Source organism: Dipodomys ordii, unplaced genomic scaffold (genome assembly GCF_000151885.1).
Source record: "Dipodomys ordii isolate 6190 unplaced genomic scaffold, Dord_2.0 Scaffold20, whole genome shotgun sequence".
NCBI lineage: Eukaryota > Metazoa > Chordata > Mammalia > Rodentia > Heteromyidae > Dipodomys > Dipodomys ordii.
Genome location: NW_012267236.1, coordinates 10,431,327 through 10,452,302, shown reverse-complemented (window position 1 = coordinate 10,452,302; position 20,976 = coordinate 10,431,327). Strand labels below are relative to the sequence as shown.

Sequence of the window (20,976 nt, the reverse complement as noted above, 5' to 3'; positions counted from 1 at the left end):
TTTTTTCTTTTTGCTTATGTGGTGCTGAGGAATCGAACCCAGGGCTTCATGCATGCAAGGCAAGCGCTCTACCACTGAGCCACCTTCCCAGCCCAGAATCCAAATTCTTGTATGTTTTTCAATTTTCTTATTGTTCATGTTTTTCATTATGAGAAAAGTTATCACTTTGAGGAGTTTCTGTTTTTTGTTGTTGCTGTTGTTTTGTTTTTTGAGACAGGGTCTTGCTCTGTAATCCAAGCTAGCTTTGAACTCAAGATCCTTCTGTTTCTACCTACTGAGTGACAGTAATACAAGTGTGTGCCATCACACCTGGCTCTTCCAGGTGAATTATCTTGCCAAGATTTTTTCCCCCTTAAAATAGAAATACTTAAAACTGAAATGGGACACCCTCCCACTCTCTTCCCACACACTGTAGATGATACTGTCTTGTAGAAACATAGCACTAGACACGCAGTAGCTGCATCCTTGGGCCTAGCTTCAGCCCTTGGGCAGATCTAAACTGATCTCTAGCACCTTCAAAAACCATCCTTTGGTCAAAAACATGAAGGAGCTCAAGACAAACTTTTGTCTTCTTTTCCCAATATGTTATGTGATCTTAAATAGCTAGCAAAAGTAAAATTAGGCTAAAAACCCCTCAGAGTGCTAACCCTCATGTCATCTAACTGGTTTTCCTTCCTCCCTGCTAATGCCCTGAGCATCACTGTTCAGGATGAGCTCCCTGAAGGCTACTTGTGCAGGCCACTGGGCCTTAAATGACATAGTGTACGAAGATCTAACAGTCTCATTCACAAAGTACAAATCAAACCAAAACATATAATCAGACTACAATCACGAGCTCTCCCCTTCCTGAAAGAGGGAACATTTTATGTTGACCCAGAATTGATGAAAGTATGAGTGCTATTACATAAGTATAATCTTCAAAGTTAGCACAGGCAGCTAGGCACTGGTGGCTCACACCTGAAATCCTAGCTACTCAGAAGGCTGAGATCTGAGGATCATGGTTTGAAGCCAGCCTAGGTAGAAAACACTGTGAGACTCTCATCTCCAATTTGCCAGTCAAAAACTGGAAGTGGAGCTGTGGCTCAAGTGGTAGAGTGTTAGCCTTGAACAAAAAAGGTAAAGGAAAGCCGGGCGCTGGTGGCTCACACCTGTAATCCTAGCTACTCAGGAGGCTGAGATCTGAGGATCGTGGTTCAAAGCCAGCCTGGCAGGAAAGTCCATGAGACTCTTATCTCCAATAAACCACTAGAAAACCAGAAGCGGCGCTATGGCTCAAGTGGTAGAGCGCTCGCCTTGAGCTGAAGAGCACAGGGATAGTGCCCAAGCCCAAAGTTCAAGCCCCATGACCAACCAAAAAAAAAAGGTAGAGGACAGTACTCAAGGCCTGAGTTCAAGCCCCAGTGCTGGCACAAAATAAGAATTTAAAAAAAAGAAAGAGAAAACGAAAAAATGAAGGAAGACAGTGAGAGAAGCAAAAGGGTCTGAAAGAAAGAGCCAAATTGTTCTGTTCAGTCACTGAGCTACAGATCTGGATTCTTGCCATGTTTTTTAAATTTATTTATTTATTTATTTTTGCTGGTCCCAGGGCTTGAACTCAGGGTCTGGGCTCTATCCCTACACCTCTCTGTGCTCAAGGCTAGTGCTCTGCTACTTGAACAACAGTACCAGTTTCTGTTTATGTGGTACTGAGGAATCGAACCCAGGGCTTCATGCATGCTAGGCAAGCACTCTAGCCCTAAACCACATTCCCAGCCCAGTTTTTTTTTTAAATTTTAACCTTATAATTTTATTATTATTAAGGTGTTGTACAGAGGGGCCACCATTTCCTAAGTCAGGTAATGAGTAAATTTCTTTTTTGGACGTCATCCTTTCTTCACTTTCCCTCAGTTTCCCTCTCCTGTCTCTGCCCAAAAGTTGTATAGTTCCTTTTCCACATAGTGCATTCTGAATATTATACTTGCATTTGTTCATCCACAGAAACATACATTTATTATTTTATAGGTACAAGTATACTACTCACAGATAAACCACTACAATAAGCACTGGTTTATCAGTTTTATCAATAAAGAGGTGGTATTTTAGTTTCTCATCTGTCTGGCTTCTTTGTTTTATTGTATGCTTTGCTTTAAAGTTATCTAATTTGGGACCTGAGCCAATAAAAATATTACATTCCCATACACAGCCTTATAATATTTGTCTCACAGGTATCAGCAGGTATCAGCAGGGCAAGCTGGTAAAATTCTTTGCATGAATGAAGAGTTAGAGAAAAAGTTTAGTCAGGTGCTGGGAATGTGGCTTAGTGTAGAGTGCTTGCCTAGCATGCATGAAGCCCTGGGTTTTATTCCTCAATACCACATAAACAGAAAAAGCCAGAAGTGGTACTATGGCTCAAGTGGTAGAGTACTAGCCTTCAGCGCAGAGAAGCTCAGGGATAATGCCCATGCCCTGAGTTCAAGCTCCAGGACTGGGGGAAAAAAAAAAAAAAGTTTACCCAGGCATTGGTGCCTCACACTGTAATTCTAGCTACTCAGGAGGCTGAGATCTGAAGACAGTGGTTCAAAAACCAGCCCAGGGAGAAAAGTCTGTGAGACTCTTACCTCTAATTAACCACCAGAAAGCTAGAAGTTGAGCTGTGGCTCAAAGTGGTAGACCAAAAAAAAACAAAAGAGAAAAGTGCAAAAGAGCTGGGTACTGGTGGTTCATGCCTGTAATCCTAGCTACTCAGGAGGTTGAGATGTGAGGATCACGGTTCACGGTTCAAAGCCGGTCTGGGCAGGAAAGTCCATGGGACTCTTTTTTTTTTTTTTGCCAGTCCTGCTTTACCTGTATTTTTCAAGATTTTTCTGAAATTTTAAATTTATATACAAAAATATTATTTTGAATAGAATGCTCCTTTTAAAACCTAGTAGAATATGACTTGACAGTTGTAGAGAAAAAAATAAAAGAAGACAACAAAAATTTAAGGAACTTACCTGGTGTATTGTTGAACTGCATGTTTTTAATTCTTTCATTTAGTAGTTGCTTCTCAGGTACCAGATAGATAAGCTTATTTTGATATTCCTTATAAAAGCAAAAGCAGAACCTGATTAAAACTCTGTAATATCCAAAAATGTTTTTTTTTGGTTTGAAATACTGTTTTTTTTTTTTGGGTCCGGTCGTGGGGACTGAACTCTGGGCCTGGGCGCTGTCCCTCAGCTCTTCAGCTCAAGGCTAGCACTCTACCACTTGAGCCAGAGCGCCACTTCCAGCTTTTTTCTTTTTGCTTATGTGGTGCTGAGGAATCGAACCCAGGGCCTCAGGCATGCAAGGCAAGCACTCTACCACTGAGCCACCTTCCCAACCCCAAAACTTTTTTTTTTTATTGTGAAAATACTGTACAGAGGGGTTACAATTACATGGGCAAGATAATGAGTACATTTCTTATCAAGCATTGTAGCCTCCTCCTTTGTTTCCTCTTCCCATCCCTTCCCATCCTCCCCCCTCCAAAAATGTTTTGAAAACTTTAAAATATGATTTAATCACCTTTGAAACTTAGTACAGGAATAACATGCAGTTGTAAAATGCTTTTAAATTATGAATAAACTAGAATGGAATTATGTAGGATTTAAAAAGAAAATAATATCAATTTATGAACAATTGGCTGAAAACTAAAGGCACAAAAGAAAATCTTCATCATTGAGGAGTATCTACAAGCACATAATTTTTCACATTCCAATGGATAACTGTGGACAAAGGGGAACAGGAATCTAAGCGGTTCATACAATTCAAAAGGCAAACATCTATTAAAAAGGGATGAAAAACCAGGTACTGGTTGTTGGTTTATGCTGTAATCTAGCTACTCTGGATACTGAGATCTGAAGATTGTGGTTTGAAGTCAGCCCTGGCAGGAAAGTCCACAGCCTCTACAATTAACCACCAAAACACTAGAAGTGAGCTAGGGCTCAAGTGATCAATAGCTTTGAGTTAAAAAAAACTCAGGGACAGGGCTGGGAAGGTGGCTCAGTGGTAGAGCGCTTGTCTTGCATGCATGAGGCCCTGGGTTTGATTCCTCAGCACCACATAAGCAAAAAGAAAAAAGCCAGAAGTGACATTGTGGCTCAAGTGGTAGAGCGCTAGCCTTGAGCTGAAGAGCTGAGGGACAGCGCCCAGGCCCAGAGTTCAGGCCCCATGACCGGACCCCTCCCCCCCCCCCAAAAAAAAAAAACAACTCAGGGACAGTACCTAGGCCCTGAGTTCAAACCCTAGGACTCACAGTCACTCTCTATCTCTCTCTCTCTCTCTCTCACACACACACACACACACACTCCCTCCCTCCCTTCTCTCTCTCTCACACACACACACACTCCCTCCTTCCCTACACACACACACACACACACACACACAAAGGGACTAAGAATTACACACACACACACACACAAAGGGACTAAGAATTTAGGGAGAAATAGGCAATCAGGTTTAAATCACAAAGAAAATGTTTTATGGACTGATAACCAGTCATACAGTAACAAGAACTGGCTAAGAGGACTCCAGATATATGGAACACTTCTAGAATGACTATTCTACAAACAAGAATCATTGACCAGACTCTATTCCTAAATAACAGACTCATCATGTCTTTAAGGAACTATCCAGCATTCTCTCATCACAATTCTGAAAACTTCCTAAAGTATCAATAGTCATATTGTGTTTTTAAAATGTTTTTATTTTCTTCCAATAGCTGTATTGGTAATGTATGATATGGAATTTTTTTTGTGTGTGTGTGGGTCTCTCTCAAAAATTCCTATGTCTATATGTAACCTATATACTATAGTATTACGAAGTAGGACTTCAGGTGGTGATTAAATCATGGGGATTATTCTCTAAGGAATGCAGTTAGTGTTCTTATAAAAGTAGGATATGTGACTCAAGTGGTAGAGTTCTTACCTAGCCATCATAAAGCCCTGAGTTCAAACCTAGTACCATGCACACAAGAAAGTATTTATGAAAAAGAATGAAGCCAGGTTCTAGTGGCTTACACCAGTAATCCTAAATACTCAGGAGTCTGAAGCCAACCTGGACAGAAAAGAGACTCTTATCAGAAAAAGCAGGAAGTGATACTACGGCTCAAGTGATAGGATGCTAGCCTTGAGCACAAAGAAGCTCAGAGACCATGCTCAGGCCCTGAGTTGAAGCCCCAGGACTGGCAAAAAAAATTAAATTAAAAAAAAAAAGAGAGCAAGCAAGAGAGAGAGAATGAAAGCAACTACTTTGTCCCTTCCAGAATGTACGGGTGTAGAAAAATGTCACTTCCATAGCAGAAAGCAAATCCTCACCAGACAATGAATTTGTTATTGACTTGACCTTTAAATTCCTACACCTCCAGAACTGTAAGCAATAAATTTGTTGCAAAATTACATGGCCTAACATATTGTGTGACAGCAGCAGGAATGGATTAAAACAAATATATAAATATTTTTATTTAAGAGTTCAAACTCAAGCCAGGCGCCGGTGGCTCACACCTGTAATCCTAGCTACTCAGGAGGCTGAGATCTGAGGATTGCGGTTCAAAGCCAGCCTGGGCAGGAAAGGCTGTGAGAACTCTGATCTCCAATAAACCACTAGAAAACTAGAAGTGGTGTTGTAGCTCAAGTGGTAGAACGCTCACCTTGAGCTGAAGAGTGCAAGGACATCACCCAAGCCCAGAGTTCAAGCCCCACGACCGGGGGAAAAAAAAAAAGAGTAATCAAAGTCAATTTATAAAATGTTAAGCAGTACTTAACCACATGTATAGCAGTTTCAGGAGGTGTATGGATTCTGGTATTACATATAGGCTGTGGATATTTATATTACAAGTCTTTCAGAAGCTTAAGGACACATGATCCCCAAAGCACAAGTATTCTGTCAGAAAGAAGTGCTAGTAATGATATGTGTTTAAGGACAATTTGGCAGCAAAGGACTTACCTGAAGCTCCTGTTGAAGTTGCTTGATTTCCATAATTTCCAGGTCACACTGCTTATCTAGAACGTCCAGCTCTGTCTTTTGGGTTTGCTTTCTGAGCCGCACATCTTGAAGTCTGCCTGAGAGCTGATGGTGTTTACCACTCTACAGAGCAATTATATAAAGACACAGTGACATAAAGTGCTAACAGAAGATACTCCTAAAGGGAAAAATATATATTTATTTATAATTTATGACTTCACACTTGCTAGGAAGGTACTCTATCATCTGAGCCACACACACTCTAGTTAAAAATTTAAATTTCATTTATCATTCAGACTTAATCTGAAATAAACTGTCTAAAGCTAAGTAGAAAATATTGTCTATAAGACAAAAGAATTGTCTATAAACATCAAGAAAGCTATTGGCAGGAAATATTTTCACAGTGTAAGAGCTGATTATTAAGATGAAATAGCACAATTTTAATACACTGCATTTTTCTTTTTCATTTCAGTACTTGGCCATACATTTATAGTATTACTATTACACAGTTAGACATTCATTTTTATAAAATCCTACTATACCATCAAATTCATATTTATAGGATCCTAGGATTGTAAAAATCTAGAGTTCTAAACTTTATTTTCCTCCTTTACATTTCAAACTAAGTCTTTTAAGATCTTGAATCCCTGAAACCTAATGTATAAAATCTACCAGTGAAATGACTAGTATTTGCTAAGAACTGTAAGAATTATAGTTTTACAGAACTAGAAGAAATTTTAAGACATATGTCAGTGGACAATTTAAAATCATTTTGTTTTTAGGAGTAGAATCTTTTTATCCAATCTGCCCTTAGACAAATCTCAAAAAAAATAAAGTAAAAGAATGGGAAGGTATTGATTGGAAATTATCTGTACTCTCTTCATTAAAATTTATTCATGAGATACACTTAATAAAACAACTGCAAGCCAGGCACTGGTGGCTCACACCTGTAATCCTAGTTGAGATCTGAGGATTGCGGTTCAAAGCTAGCCTGGGCAAGTAAAGTCCATGAGACTCTTATCTCCAATTAACCACCAGAAAACCAGAAGTAGAGCTGTGGCTCAAGTGGTAGATGCTCACCTTGAGCTGAAGAGCTGACAAACAGTACCCAAGCCCAGAGTTCAAGCCCCACAACTGACAAAAACAAAAAACAAAACAAAAAACCCCTGCATTTTTCAGCATCATTAGATAAATCCCACTTAATTTTAGCCATACCAATGCTTCCAACTCGAGATGAAGACTCTTCTTCTTAGAGTTTAACCTGACAATTTCTTCTTGTTCTCTATTCTTTTGATTGAGAAGCTCCTGTCGACGAATTCTTTCCCATTCTAATCGACGTTGTCGTTCAAGTTCTTGTTTTGCTGCCTGAAAATAATGCATTAAAGTCAGTTTTTAATTAAAACTCTGGAATTATTTTTAAAAACTGATAGGATGATAGCTTCTAGCATTTAGTAAGCCAAAGTGCATCAAGTGGGAAAATCTAATTTTATGATCTAAAGACTTTCACAAAAGTGACTTTATCCAATACTTTGTTTTTGGTGGTGGTTATGGGGCTTGAACTTAGAGCCTAGGTGCTATCCCTGAGCTATTCTTCTCAAGGCTAGAATACTACACTTTTGAGCCACAGCTCCACTACCAGGTTTTGACTGGTTAATTGGAGCTAAGAGTCTCATGAGAATTTTCTGCCTGGGCTGGCTTGGAACCATAATCCTCAGAGCTCAGCCTCTTGAGTAGCTAAGATTAAAGGCAGGAGCCACTACTTTTTGATTGCTTCTAAGAATCATTCTTATTTTTTTCTTTTTTTTTCCTCTTTTCTTTTTTCTGATTTCAAATGTTTATTTTGTTTTTAAAATATTTTATTATGGGGCTGGGAAGGTGGCTCAATGGTAGAGTGCTTGTCTTGCATGCATGAGGCCCTTAGATCCATTCCTCAGCACCACATAAGCAGAAAAAGCCAGAAGTGGCGCTGTGACTCAAGTGGCAGAGTGCTAGCCTTGAGCTGAAGAACAGAGGGACAGTGCCCAGGCACTATTATTACTTAGGTGTTATATAGTACCATTAAGGGCTACCACTTCACAATTCAGGTAATCTGTACATTTTCTTTTGGATAATAGCATCCCTTCCTTCACTTTCCCCCAGTTTCCTTCTCCCATCCCTGTCTACAAGTTGCACAATTCACTTTCCATATAGTATATATTAAATACCATGACTGCATTTTTTTCTTTTATGAGGTTAAAGTATGATTTCATAAATACAAATGTTAAGAGGAATAATTAAACATTTATTCTTATATTAAAAATTTTAAAATCCAATTATAGTTTTTCAGTGAATAATAACTATGTTCTATCCTTAGCCCTTTAAAATACATAGAAAAGTCCTAGGGACCCAAATGAACCCTCTACTATGGACTTGTATAAGGCCACCATCTTGATTTTTCTCTAGACCTTCACTCCCATCTGTCTCCAATTTCTGATACTATTCATCTGAAGTCCAATCATGCATTTATATAATAACCTGCTCAGCCTGACTCATTTCACTGGCTCCTTACTCAACTCAGCTGTGCAACCAACCCTCCTTTGACTGAGGTATCATCTACAGTAATGCTCTCTCTCCCACATACCAGCCTAGACCCTCTTTCTCTCCTCAGGGGAAGAGAGACATTCAGAGTTGTATAGGATAACTAAGAATAAGACAATACAGAGAAAAAGGCAAACTAAAATTTTTTAAATAAGCCTTTTTTTTTTTTTTTGCCAGTCCTGGAGCTTGAACTCAGGGACTAGGCACTGTCCCTGAGCTTCTTTTGCTAAAGGCTAGCACTCTACCACTTGAGCCACAGCTCCACTTCTGGCTTTTTCTGTTTATGTGGTACTGAGGAATGGAACCCAGGGCTTCATGCATGCTAGGCAAGCACTCTAGCACTAAGCCACATTCCTAGCCTATGTTTTTATTAATTGAAATTACTTATGAAATTAATGATTTTCTCAAGAAATAAGTTAAAAATACCTCTCGTCTTTCTATCTCCTTTCTCCTTTCTTCTTCTCGTTGTCTCTCTAGTTCCCTCTGTTTCTCCAAGCGTTTTTCTAATTCAAGTTGTTTCTTCCATTCTTGTTCTTGTAATTCTCTCTGTTTTCGCTCCCACTCTTCCTTTTCTTTCTGGGCTTTACGTTCTGCCTCCCTCTGCTGTTGCTCCATCAAGACTTGGCGTCGCTTTTCCAGTTCCATATTCCCTCGCTCATAGTTGGCTTTCCGCTTGTCCTCAAAAGTAACTAAATAAATTACACGTAAGCTCTCACATAGTAAGAGCCAACTGAATCTAGTTCAACACATGCCTAGTCATTGTGAGTGCTCTCACTCAAATGTAAGTGGAAAAAATAAACATAAATAGAAAAAATACATACTGTCTTCTAAAAATATTTAAGAAAACAAATTTCTTGGGCTGGGAAGGTGGCTCAGTGGTAGAGCGCTTGCCTTGCAATGTATGAGGCGCTGGGTTCGATTCCCCAGCACCACATAAGCAAAAAAAAAAAAAAAAAAAGCCAGAAGTGGTGCTGTGGCTCCAGTGGTAGAACGCTAGCCTTGAGCTGAAGAGCTGAGGGACAGCGCCCAGGCCCAGAGTTCAGGCCCCGCAACCGGACCCCCCCCCCAAAAAAAGAAAAGAAAACAAATTTCTGTGTAAATACCATTCTATGTACAACTGTATACTGTTCAATGTTTTCTTCAGAGTTTTCTGCAAAGATAATCATAGCTATATGGCTATATATTTGGTTTACTTGACATATGTCATTAACTTTTTAATAATTTAAAATAGTTACATGTGCTAGGCACGAATGGCTCACACATGTAATCCTAGCTACTCAGGAGTCTGAAATCAGAAGACTGCAGTGTGAAGCCAGATTGGGCAGGAAAATCTGTGCGACTCTTATCTCCAATTAATCACAGAAAAAAGCTATACGTGGCCTTGTGGCTCAAGTGGTAGAGCACTAGCTTTGAGCATAAGGCTCAGGGATGGTACCTAGGCCCTAAGTTCAAGCCCCAGAACTGGCAAAAAAAAAAAAAAAAAAGAATGGTTACATGTGTGTGTATTCTTTCAACCAATATTTCAAACCTTTACTTTAAAAAAACCTAAACATTTCATCACAAACTTGCTCTAATAAATCTCCCTGAGTGGGAGAAACATTCTAACTTGAGTGCTTAATTCTTTCCAAGTTCTCCTCTTCCTCCTTAGTCTTTTCATTTTTACTATCTTTACTATCAATATTAAAAATCTATCCCATCAAGCTGGGGATGTAGCTCAGTGGTAAAATGTTTGCTTAGTATGTTAAAAGGCCCAGCACTAAAACAATTTTTTTTAAAAATCCATAAAATCCCTAAAAATCCATAAAATCCCTATAAAAATTTAAAGGTGTAAACATTTTAAATATTTACGTATGTTTCAGTGTAAAATTTAAAAGAACTGATTATAAGTATACAACTTAGATACTGAATAATACCTGGTAATTTCTTCTGAGGTTCTTCTTCTTGCATTTTCTGATATGAAGGCAGAGTTCCATTAATGGAATCAATTTGCTTTCCTCCTCTAAGAAAAACAACGAAATACAAATTTAATATCATACAATCTGTCAGACTTAAAAATACAGACCAATAGACAGAGTATAGTGGGATCTGCATATAATTCCAACTACTTTTAAAGAGAGAACTGTCATTTGCAGCCAGCAGGAGCTAATAAATTGGATGTAGTAATAATACACATCTATAATCCCAGCTATGCAGTAAGTAGAAATGTGGTTCAAAACCCAAGGCAAGTCCTGGGCAAAATCACAAGATCCTAGCTGGTAAATAAAATCCTAGCTGATAAATAAAAAAAGGCCTAAGGTTAGGATTCAAATGGTAAAGTGCGGGCTGGGAAAGTAGCTCAGCGGTAGAGTGCATGCCTTGCAAGCATGAGGCCCTGGGTTCGATTCCTCAGCACCACATAAACAGAAAAAGCCGGAAGTGGCGCTGTGGCTCCAGCTAAGGGACAGCTCCCAGACCCAGAGTTCAGGCCCCATGACCGGCAAAAAAAAAAAAAAGGTAAAGTGCTTGCCTAGCAAATTTCAAGCCCTGAGTTAAAAACCTAGCACTACAAAGGAAAAAAAAAAACTATAAATGATTAAAGAAATTTAATATTTACAACATACAAAACTACCTGTTTCTAGTTACAATGGCTCAAATTACACTTCAGCTAATTGCTATTCTTGGGCAAGTTTTTCTTAAAATCTTTTTTGGGGGGGAGGGGTCAAGTCATCAGGTAGGTGCTCTATCACTTGAGCCATGCTTCTAGCCCTTCTCTTAATCTCTTTAATTTTCAGTGCCTTATCTATGTAATATAGTGTGAAAATACATCTACTTCCCATGTGTACACCTTTCTAGTATAACTCACTGACTACTGACATCAAATGTCAGTGAAAACATTTCACTCTCTTTTAAAACTGGAGCAGAGGCCCAGTAAATCCAAAGTAAAATCATACCTGCTAAGTAATTAAAAAACAACAACAGCTCTTCACTTCTAAAGACACTCACCTGAAAGATGGAGGGACAAGCTCAGGAGGTAAAGTCAGTGGTAATGGCTGCCCAGCTTTGGCCATATCAGTGAGATGCATAGCTAAGATAAACTCTTCAGCTTTTAATTGTCCATCACCATCAATGTCAGCCAGAGTCCTAAAGAAAATAAAAAACTGACAACTTAGAAAGTCTATTTTTTAACTGTAATTTTGTCTTTTCTTTTTTTTGGTACTGGGAATCGAACCCAGGATGCTGCACTTGCTAGGCAAGCACTTTGCCACTGAGCTACATCCCAGCCCAGAAAGTCTATTTTTAATAAAATACTTCATGATGTTTGAAGAGTATAATTCTTTTTTTAGTGCTGGTCTTAGGACTCAAACTCAGGGCCTGAACATTGTCCCTGAGCTTTTTTGCTCAAGGCTAGCACTGTACCACTTGAGCCACAGGTCCAGTTCTGGCTTTTTCTGGTTACAAAGTCCCACACTTTCCTGCCTAAGCTGGCTTCTAACTGTGATCCTCAGATTTCAGTCTCCTGAGTAGCTATCAGCACCTGGCTGAAGAGTATAATTTTTTTATTTTCCAAAGAATAATCATGAGGGGCTGGGAATGTGGCCTAGTGGTACAGTGCTTGCCCAGCATGCATGTAGCCCTGAGTTTGATTCCTTAGTACCCCTAAAACAGAAAAAAAAAAAAAAAGCCAGAAGTGGAATTGTGGCTCAAGTGGTAGAAGGCTAGACTTGAGCAAAAGAAGTTCAGGGACAATGCCCAGGCCCTGAGTTCAAGCCCCAGGACTGGCCAAAAAAAAAAAAAGAAAAAAAAATAATCATGAGAGTAAAACTGCTGAGTTAACATATTTTAGTGAAATGTAAATAAATACAAGAAAGTGAGTTCATTTTTACTCTTTATTTTCATAATCCAAAAAAACAGAACAGAAATTATGTAACAGAATAGGAAATACCCACTCTGGAAAGTCCTTATCTTATTTCAAGTTCAAGGCATCACTCAAAACACATTTAGGGCTGGGAGCCGGTGGCTCATAATTCTAGCTACTCTGGAGGCTGAGATCTGAGGATCAAGGTTCAAAGCCAGCCTAGGCAGGAAAGTCTGTGAGACTCCGATCTCCAATAAACCACTCAGAAAACCGGAAGTGGTGCAGTGGCTTAAATGGTAAAGTGCTAGCTTTGAGCTGAAGAGCTGAGGACAGAGTTCAGGCCTAGAATTCAAGCCCCATGATGGACAAGAAAAAAAAAATTAGGCATATTAGAAATTCTCTGATTTTCCACAGAAGTCATTTTATAAATTACAGTTTTAGCCAGACAGGTGGTTCACCCCTATAATTATAGCTTGCCTGAACCCAATTCTTATTTTAATTTTTTTGCCAGTCCTGGGGCTTGAACTCAGGGCCCAGGCACTGTCCCTGAGCTTCTTTTGCTCAAGGCTAGCACTCTACTGCTTGAGCTACAGCGTCACTTCTGGCTTCTTCTGTTAATGTGGTAGTAAGGAATCGAAACCAGGGCTTCATGCATATTAGACAAGCAATCTACCACTAAGCCACATTCCCAGCCCTCAAATGGTCACTTTCATGGAGTAGTTTTAATGAAATTTTATAGAAACAATTACATTTCTCTTTTTTGTTTTTTGGTAGAAGTAATCTTCCAGATAATTTTTTTTAATAATAGAGGCAAGTATAGGCAAAAATCTTAGTAATGGACAAACTCACCAAATAGTAGCTAGCTGAGTTTGGGAAAGATTTGACTGAAGAAGGGCATTTCTAGCTTGAAAACCTGAATGAATGGGAAAACCATAAAGAAAAAATTATTTAGCTTTTTGAAAGTCATTTAAACCCAAACAACTATACCTATAAATACTATTACTACTTCTTGGGAACTTTTAACATTAAATATTTTACCATATGCTCAGTATTCAGTAGTAATCAAATACAGTTCTGCTGCAAGAAGTTTAAAATCTAGAATTATTAAGGGAAGTGCTCTCCCCAGTGTTCTTTCATCAAGGTATCAATACGTACAAGTGGCTGAGGTGAAGGAAGAGTATGAAAGGCTAAGAACTCGTAGCCTTCTTGTACTCTAACGGGACTTCCTTACCCCATTCTCAGAATTTCTCTTTTCTGACCATTCCTCTGTCTCCATTATACCTTTCCCTAAGGAATCTCTAAATGCTGCCATTCTTCCAAGGACTCTCCTGGACACCCCTTTGTTGCCCGGATTCCCATCCATTTGTATGGCTTTCAATAGCCCCTAAAGCCTGGTGATCCTCAAATATACATCTGTAGTCCAAACCTCTCCTCTAATTTTATACTTGTAACTTTAACCAAAAACCTATTCATGCATTTCAGAGACATCTCAAACTAGGTAATTCTCTATTCCCATCCATGTCTGTTTTCTGTTTTTACCTCAAATCATTTCCCCTCAGTTTTTCTTTCTTTTCAAATGGCATCACGGTCCACCAAATGGCTCAAGCTAGAAATCTAAATGGCTTCTTTGATTCCCCTCTTTCTATATACTCATATCCAACACCAAGTCTTAATTCTATGCTACCTAGCTGGTCTTCCTTACCATATAAATCTCAATTTAATGTGACTTTCTCAAAAAGGTTTCCTCTGTCCACAGTATCATCCGATATACTTCCTGTTTCTTTTATATCATGTACTACAACTTCTACTATCTTTTTATACGCTTGTTTTTATTGTCTGTTTCCACAATTACACTACTAAAATCTAATGAGATAAAAAAAACCTACTTAATTCATGAATGCATATCCAATACCTAACAAATGGATACTTAAAATAAGTATTTGCTAAAATAATGAATCAAGTTAGAATCTGGTTCTCCACTATTTAAAACACAAGGGTTTGGCAATAATAGCATTTGGCAATAATAACTTTTATTGAAGGCTTACTATGTATAGTAAATTGCTCAACTTTTCTCCTCTTTAGTAATAAAAAGTGTTTTTGTAATATATTTCCTGAACTGGAATGTCATACCAGGAAAACAGACCCACAGAATCCAAGAATATATGCTCCAGGGCAGAAAATCCCTGTAAGCTTCAGAGGCTTACTGATTCCTGTTCAGCTAGTCTGTGGATTACTAGACCATGGATAAAAACCATGCGGCTTCTCTAAGAATGGTCTTCTTGTTGGTTAAGTGGGTACCCCATCTTCACTTCTAGGTGACTGGCCATGAGAACCAGAAGAGTCAGCTTCTACTCTGGGCTTATGCTTAGTTGGGTCCTATACAACATGACTCTGCATAAAACTAAGTACATAACTACCTTCCTGAGATGTAGCTCCTGATACTAAGCCAGAAAAAAAAAAAAACACAGTTAACAACTTTAGAGGACTTGCTAATCAAAACTCTAAGTATTATTCAATGTTTGTATTTTACAACTTTTTTTTTGTCAGTCTTGGGGCTTGAACTCTGGGCTTGGGTACTATCTCTGTGCTCTTCAGCTCAAGGTAAGCACTCTACCTCTTGAGTCACAGTGCCACTTCTGGTTTACTAGTGGTTTATTGGAGATAAGAGTCTCATGGACTTTCCTGCATGGGCTGGCTTTGAACTGTGATCCTCAGAACTCAGCCTCCTGAGTAGCTAGGATTACAGGCATGAGCCACCAGCACCCAGCTGTATTTTACAACTTTTAAACCTTTCTTACATGATTATTTATTTCTTTTTTGTGTGTGCTGCTACTGAGACATGAACACAGGGTATTGAGCTCTTGCTGCCTTTTTTGCTTGTGACTATACTCTACCACTTGAGCTATAGCCTCCAGTTTGGGCTATTATTTTTTTTTTCTGATTATTTGGAGATGACAGTCTCTTGGATTTGTCTGGCTGGACTGGCTTAAAATGTAATCCTCAGATCTCAGCCTCCTGAGTAGCTAGAATTATAGGTGTGAGCTATTGGTGCCGGGCTCATTGTGTGTGTGTGTGTGTGTGTGTGTGAGAGAGAGAGAGAGAGAGAGAGAGAGAGAGAGAGTGCACGTGCGCGTGCTCTTGGGCACACTAGGGTTTGCACTCAAGGCCTGTGTGCTGTCCTTCAGCTTTTTCTGCTCAAGGTTAGCACTCTACCACAAAGCTCCAGCTCTACTTCTGGCTTTTTGGTAGTTAACTGACGATAAGAGTCTTATGGACTTCCTGCCCAGGTTGGCTTCAAACCATGATCCTCAGAACTCAGCTTACTAAGTAGCTAAGATTACAGATGTGAGCCACTGGTGCCTGGCATCATTCTACTTTTTTAATATGACCACTTAATAGAAATTATATAAAGAAAAACTCTGGGTATAGCTTATAGCTCCACTCAACTGATTACTCTTTAGCTTTCACACGCAAAGTGAGATTTGAGGAGGTTCCTGCATTAAAAGGAAGATTCTTCTAATCATGAGAAATAGAAGGCTATTTCAGACCTGGAAAAAATTCAATAATATTTTAGCTCTTGGACAAAGATAACTTAAAGAATACCACTTAGCATGAGGCAATAGGACAGATAGGATGAAAAAAAATATGAATGGTCAAAAACAGATGCTGGAGGACTCTGAGTGCAGACAAAGTCTGAACAATACAAAAGGCCTCCAAGAGCCAGCAGAGTACCTTACTAAGAAAAGCTCACTTGATCACACAGCTTCTTGCCAATCCTTGGGATAGGCTATCTTCTCTGCTCTAATGCTGTCCCTTCTATTCTCTGCGTCAAGAGAATATCTAGAAGATATGAGACTGAGGAATATCTGAACCAAAGAACTGATATAAATAAATCCAAGGTGACAGGTTTGGGGGATAAGAGGAAAACAAAAGGAAGAAAATTAGACCACTAGTTGCTTCATTGACTGAACAAAGCATTAACATGTAAGTGTGCATTAGTCGTCCTCATCTACTTGAGGTATGTGCTCAATTTTAGGACACTAGAAGTAACTTCTTTTTAAAAGAAAATCCTGCTCTTTCTTACATAGATAATGGTTTTATCCTTGTAAGGCCGAGAATAGCACTCTCTGAAAACCTTCATATAACATGACATACACAAATAAATTGACAATAGTGATCATTTCCTCTCAGCTGATTTCCATTCACTGCTCTTCAGTACTGGGACTTAAACTCAAGGCCTTCTGCTCTGGTTTTGCTTTTCCCTCAAGGCAGTGCATTACTGCTTAAACAATATCTCTGCTTCCTAAAGTGTACTAATCTTGAGTGATGCCAGATGAATTTTTATATAGGTAAGCATACATGCACTCTGCATTCAGTTCAATTCATAGAATGTTTCCAGCACCTCAGAAGGTTTATATATGGGCGGCCCTTCCCAACAAGAATAATTATGGCATTCTAATTTCTTTCACCATTAATTAGATTTTGTAATCTTTAGATATATACAAATGAGTTAAAAAGTAAGTATCTTTTGTGCACACCTTCTTTCTATACCTGTATAGAAAGTGAAATTCATTCACATTGTTATATATATCAGGTCATTATTTTTTAATTGCTGTAAAGCATTCTTTTATACAAATACATCACAGTTCACTTATCTATTCTGTTGATAGACATGTAGGATAGAAACATTTTCAACATGTCTTTTCAATCTACTTTTGCTAAGATGTAAAAAAAAAATAAAAATATGAGTTCAAAAAAGTTCATCCCAGCATGAGCAAAAAAGCTGTGAAAGAGTGAGACCTGAATTCAAACCCCAGTACTGGCACTCATACACACACACAGATAACCTCTCAAGAAAGCAAACTAAAAAATTAAATCCATCTTTGACTTCTTACACAACTTGTCAAATGCCTTCTAAATTTCTTGAATATTAAAACTTATAGATAAGCTGCAAAGTACAAGTTCAAATAACAGTTTTTCAAAGAAAGTTTACATATAAAAAACTAACTCATACTGCTAAACATTGTATGCTGCTTACCTGAGAGGTACCCACTCATGCTTTTGTCGAGACTATTAAATTTTTGCCGATATTTCAATCTTGAAGGCTGAGGAACTGCCCATTCTGAGGTTCCAGTCTTGGGTGAGTTCCCGGTAAGTGAAGCAGTTGAAGAAGTTGAGCTATAACAAAATATATTTAAGATTTTGTTACTAACTGAAATTTACTTAAACTTTATAAAAGATATTAAGAACCATCTTATATAAAATGACAGTAAATGATTTTGTATTTGCTAATTTTCAAAAATTTAAATTCTAGTGATCATCGTTATTCTTAGTAACACAAGTACTAGAACACAATATATCAAGAAGACACAATACACCAGGGCTTACAAATATCACTTTGAATCTTCCAAACAAACTTAAGAGAAATTACTGTCCCCATATTTTAGTTGTGTAATCTAAGACTCAGTAAGGTTAAGAAAATTTTAAACACCCAAATTAATGAGTGGTTAAGCTCTGATACAAATGCTGTGCTGAGTCAAAATTAACACTGTACAATGGAGAACATACTGATGATTTCTATGAGATGATGAATGATTATGTGCTTTCTAAAACTTATTTTAAAAAAAAAAGCATAAGCTAGATGCCGGTGGCTCAGGCTTGTAATCCTAGCTACTCAGGAGGCTTAGATCTAAGGATCACTATTCAAAGCCAGCCCAGGCAGGAAAGTCTATGAGACTCTTATTTCCAATTAACCATCAGAAAACTGGAAGTGGTACTGTGGCTCAAGTGGTAGAGCATTCGCCTTGAGCTGAGGGACAGTGCCCAGGCTGAGTTCAAGCCCCATGACTGACAAAAAAAAAAAAAAAAAGCCCAAATCATCAATATTTACTTAAGAAAAAAAAATGAATAATGTCAATGATTCAGACATTTTGAGAAGTACTGTGTACACACATACTTTGTTTTTGTTTTGTTTTTAAAAGAAAACTACATAATTTGGGGCAAAAAGTTGACTAAAATGTAGGAGAACATTTTTTAGTTTACATATTTTTTCAAAAGTAAAATGCCAGATATTTAATACTTTTAAAAATTAAAAAAAATTAGTTTATGAGAGTTAAGTACTTATTTTTTGACCACTGCAAAGTAAAATCTAGATAAGCTGAGAATTTATCAAATAAATACTCTTTATTTAAAACATAAAATATTACAAATGTTAAGGAGTCATACCTACTAGATCCTAAGTCAATCAGAGACTGGGCCTTCTGTATACTAGCACCTCCAAATCCACCCATCATCAGACTATAGGATGATGTATGAGGCAATGCTAAAAAAAAAAAAGAAAAAAGAGGGTAGGAAAAAGTCACATTAAACACAAAGAAAGTCAGTATCTATAGACTTGAACACAATTACAGCAATTTCTTTACATGAAATATTGACTGACTAAACACTTACTTGAAGAAGAATAGGGAATGGATAAAGGCTGAATAAGACTGGTGGTTCCATTTGGTAGTGATGATGTACTAACAGAAGGCACTAGGGGAGCAGGCATCATTAAGGGAGGAAGACTGGTCCCTGAAGTTGCAGAAGACAGGGGTGTTACAGGTGCAACTGGAGGCAGTGACTGCGGAATGGACAGATTGGGCATGCTTCCCATCCCTAAAGATAAAAGAAAACTCATTTTTCAGTGTTAGCACATCAACTATAAAACACATATAGAAAGCAAGTTACAATATAGTAAGCAGTTACAGAAACGGTAAGAAAAATATTCTAAAATATTTATTAAAGCAACTTGAACCAGAAGTGAACACAATAAACTACTGCTGTGGGGGAGGGGGGGGCGGGGAGTGCTCAAGGCTAGTGCTCTACTACTTTGAGGCACAGTACTTCTGGCTTTTTGGTGGTTATTTGGAGATAAGAGTCTGATGGACTTTCCTGCCCAGGTTGGCTTCAAACCTCTATCCTCAGGTCTCAGTCTCTTAAGTAGCTAGGATTACAGGTGTCAACCACTGGTGCCCAGCAACTACTGCTTTTAATATTACTACTCTGCCCTGTATAAACTAAGAAAATATCTACTAATCAGTTAAAGATTCCCTTTTCCCACACTGTTTAAAAATAAATTACCATTTCTAATTAAATATTAGTTTCTTTAAGCCGGGCGCCAGTGGCTCATACCTGTAATCCTAGCTACTCAGGAGGCTGAGATCTGAGGATCGCGGTTCAAAGCCAATCCAGGCAGGAAAAGTCGTAAGACTCTTATCTCCAATAAACCACTCCAAAAACTGGAAGGTGTGCTGTGGCTCAAGTGGTAGAACGCTAGCCTTGAACTGAAGAGTTGAGGGACAGTGCCCAAGCCCAGAGTTCAAATCTCACGACTGACAAAAAAAAAATAGTTTCTTCAAAAGTAGAATGTTTTAGCCAGGTGCCAGTAGCTCATACCTATAATCCTAGCTTGTGGTAACCACAATTCTACTTTCTATTTCCATGAGAACATAGAAAAAAATTAAGAATAGTAATTAGGATTGGTAGTACCCTAAAGTAGGAAGGAGGACATATAACTTACTACCCACCTGGGAAATATGTGAAAGGGGATACTGACTAGACCAAACGCCAGAATAAAAGATATACACCAAAAATATTACTAGAAAATTGGAACAAACAGACACCTTAGCTAGGATATTGAATTTAATATTTCTTAGACATTAAAATTAACTTGTGCTTGAGGATTATCACTGTGTGCTAGCAAATCCTTTTCTGATCCACAAGTATTATGTCTACTAATCAAGCAGAACACTCCTACACAGTTTATTAAATTAAGTACATACCAAACCGAGCAGAAATTAATGGAGAGAACATAGGGGGTTGTTTCATAATAGGAGGGAGAACCACAGGCAACTGTTGGCCTTGAAGTTTTAGTTTGATGAGCTTCATAGCTATGGAGAATTCTTGCTGGTCCATTTTCCCATCTTTGTTCAGATCTGATAGGGCCCTAAAAGAAGCATGAGGCATGCCAAGTAGTAGTAAGAACCAATATTACTGTCAAGTTTGAAAAGATAAAATAAGAACATCTACATGTAGATCACTAAATTAAATACACATAAATATGAGTAACAAAAAGCTAAAACTAGCACATGAAACATACTGACCAGAAATAGCCTCTAAGTAAGATACTATACAGAATCTGGAGACCAATGGACAGAATTCTCCTAGTACAGCTAAAAAAGAAATCATTCAAGAATATTTTAATTCTAAATTTAATTCATTAATTTTGATCAGGTATTGAAAGTATGCTATGTGTCTCATAGTGAATGTATACTTTGTAGAAGAATATTCTACAAAAAAGAAATATGGGATAAGGGTTGTTACATATTTTTTAAAAAGACAATTGTAACTGGCCACTGATGGCTCACTCCTAAATCCTAGCCTCTCAGGAGGCTGAAATCTGAGGATCGAAATTCAAAGCCAGCCCAAGCAGGAAAATCTAAGCGATTCTTTTTTTTTTTTCCTCTCCTTCCAGTCCTGGGAATTGAACTCAGGGCCTGGGTGCTGTCTCTGAGCTTCTTTAGATCACAACTAGCACTCTACCTTGAGCCACAGCTCTACTTTGGGGG

At 38.2% G+C, this 20,976-nt stretch overlaps 1 protein-coding gene across 1 annotated transcript in view; it reads right to left on the bottom strand.

Annotated features, from left to right (window-relative positions):
- Itsn2 (intersectin 2) overlaps positions 1 to 20,976 on the bottom strand; it is a 104,032-nt gene that overhangs the window by 73,040 nt on the left and 10,016 nt on the right. Inside the window, exons 4-14 of the mRNA XM_013013541.1 lie at positions 20,191 to 20,354; positions 18,821 to 19,024; positions 18,596 to 18,692; positions 17,409 to 17,548; positions 13,220 to 13,283; positions 11,518 to 11,655; positions 10,449 to 10,534; positions 8,962 to 9,224; positions 7,174 to 7,323; positions 5,941 to 6,081; positions 2,973 to 3,060 (exon numbers count right to left, since the gene is read on the bottom strand). Coding sequence (XP_012868995.1) covers positions 2,973 to 3,060; positions 5,941 to 6,081; positions 7,174 to 7,323; positions 8,962 to 9,224; positions 10,449 to 10,534; positions 11,518 to 11,655; positions 13,220 to 13,283; positions 17,409 to 17,548; positions 18,596 to 18,692; positions 18,821 to 19,024; positions 20,191 to 20,354 — 1,535 coding nt within the window. The remainder of the gene's footprint in view (positions 1 to 2,972; positions 3,061 to 5,940; positions 6,082 to 7,173; positions 7,324 to 8,961; positions 9,225 to 10,448; positions 10,535 to 11,517; positions 11,656 to 13,219; positions 13,284 to 17,408; positions 17,549 to 18,595; positions 18,693 to 18,820; positions 19,025 to 20,190; positions 20,355 to 20,976) is intronic.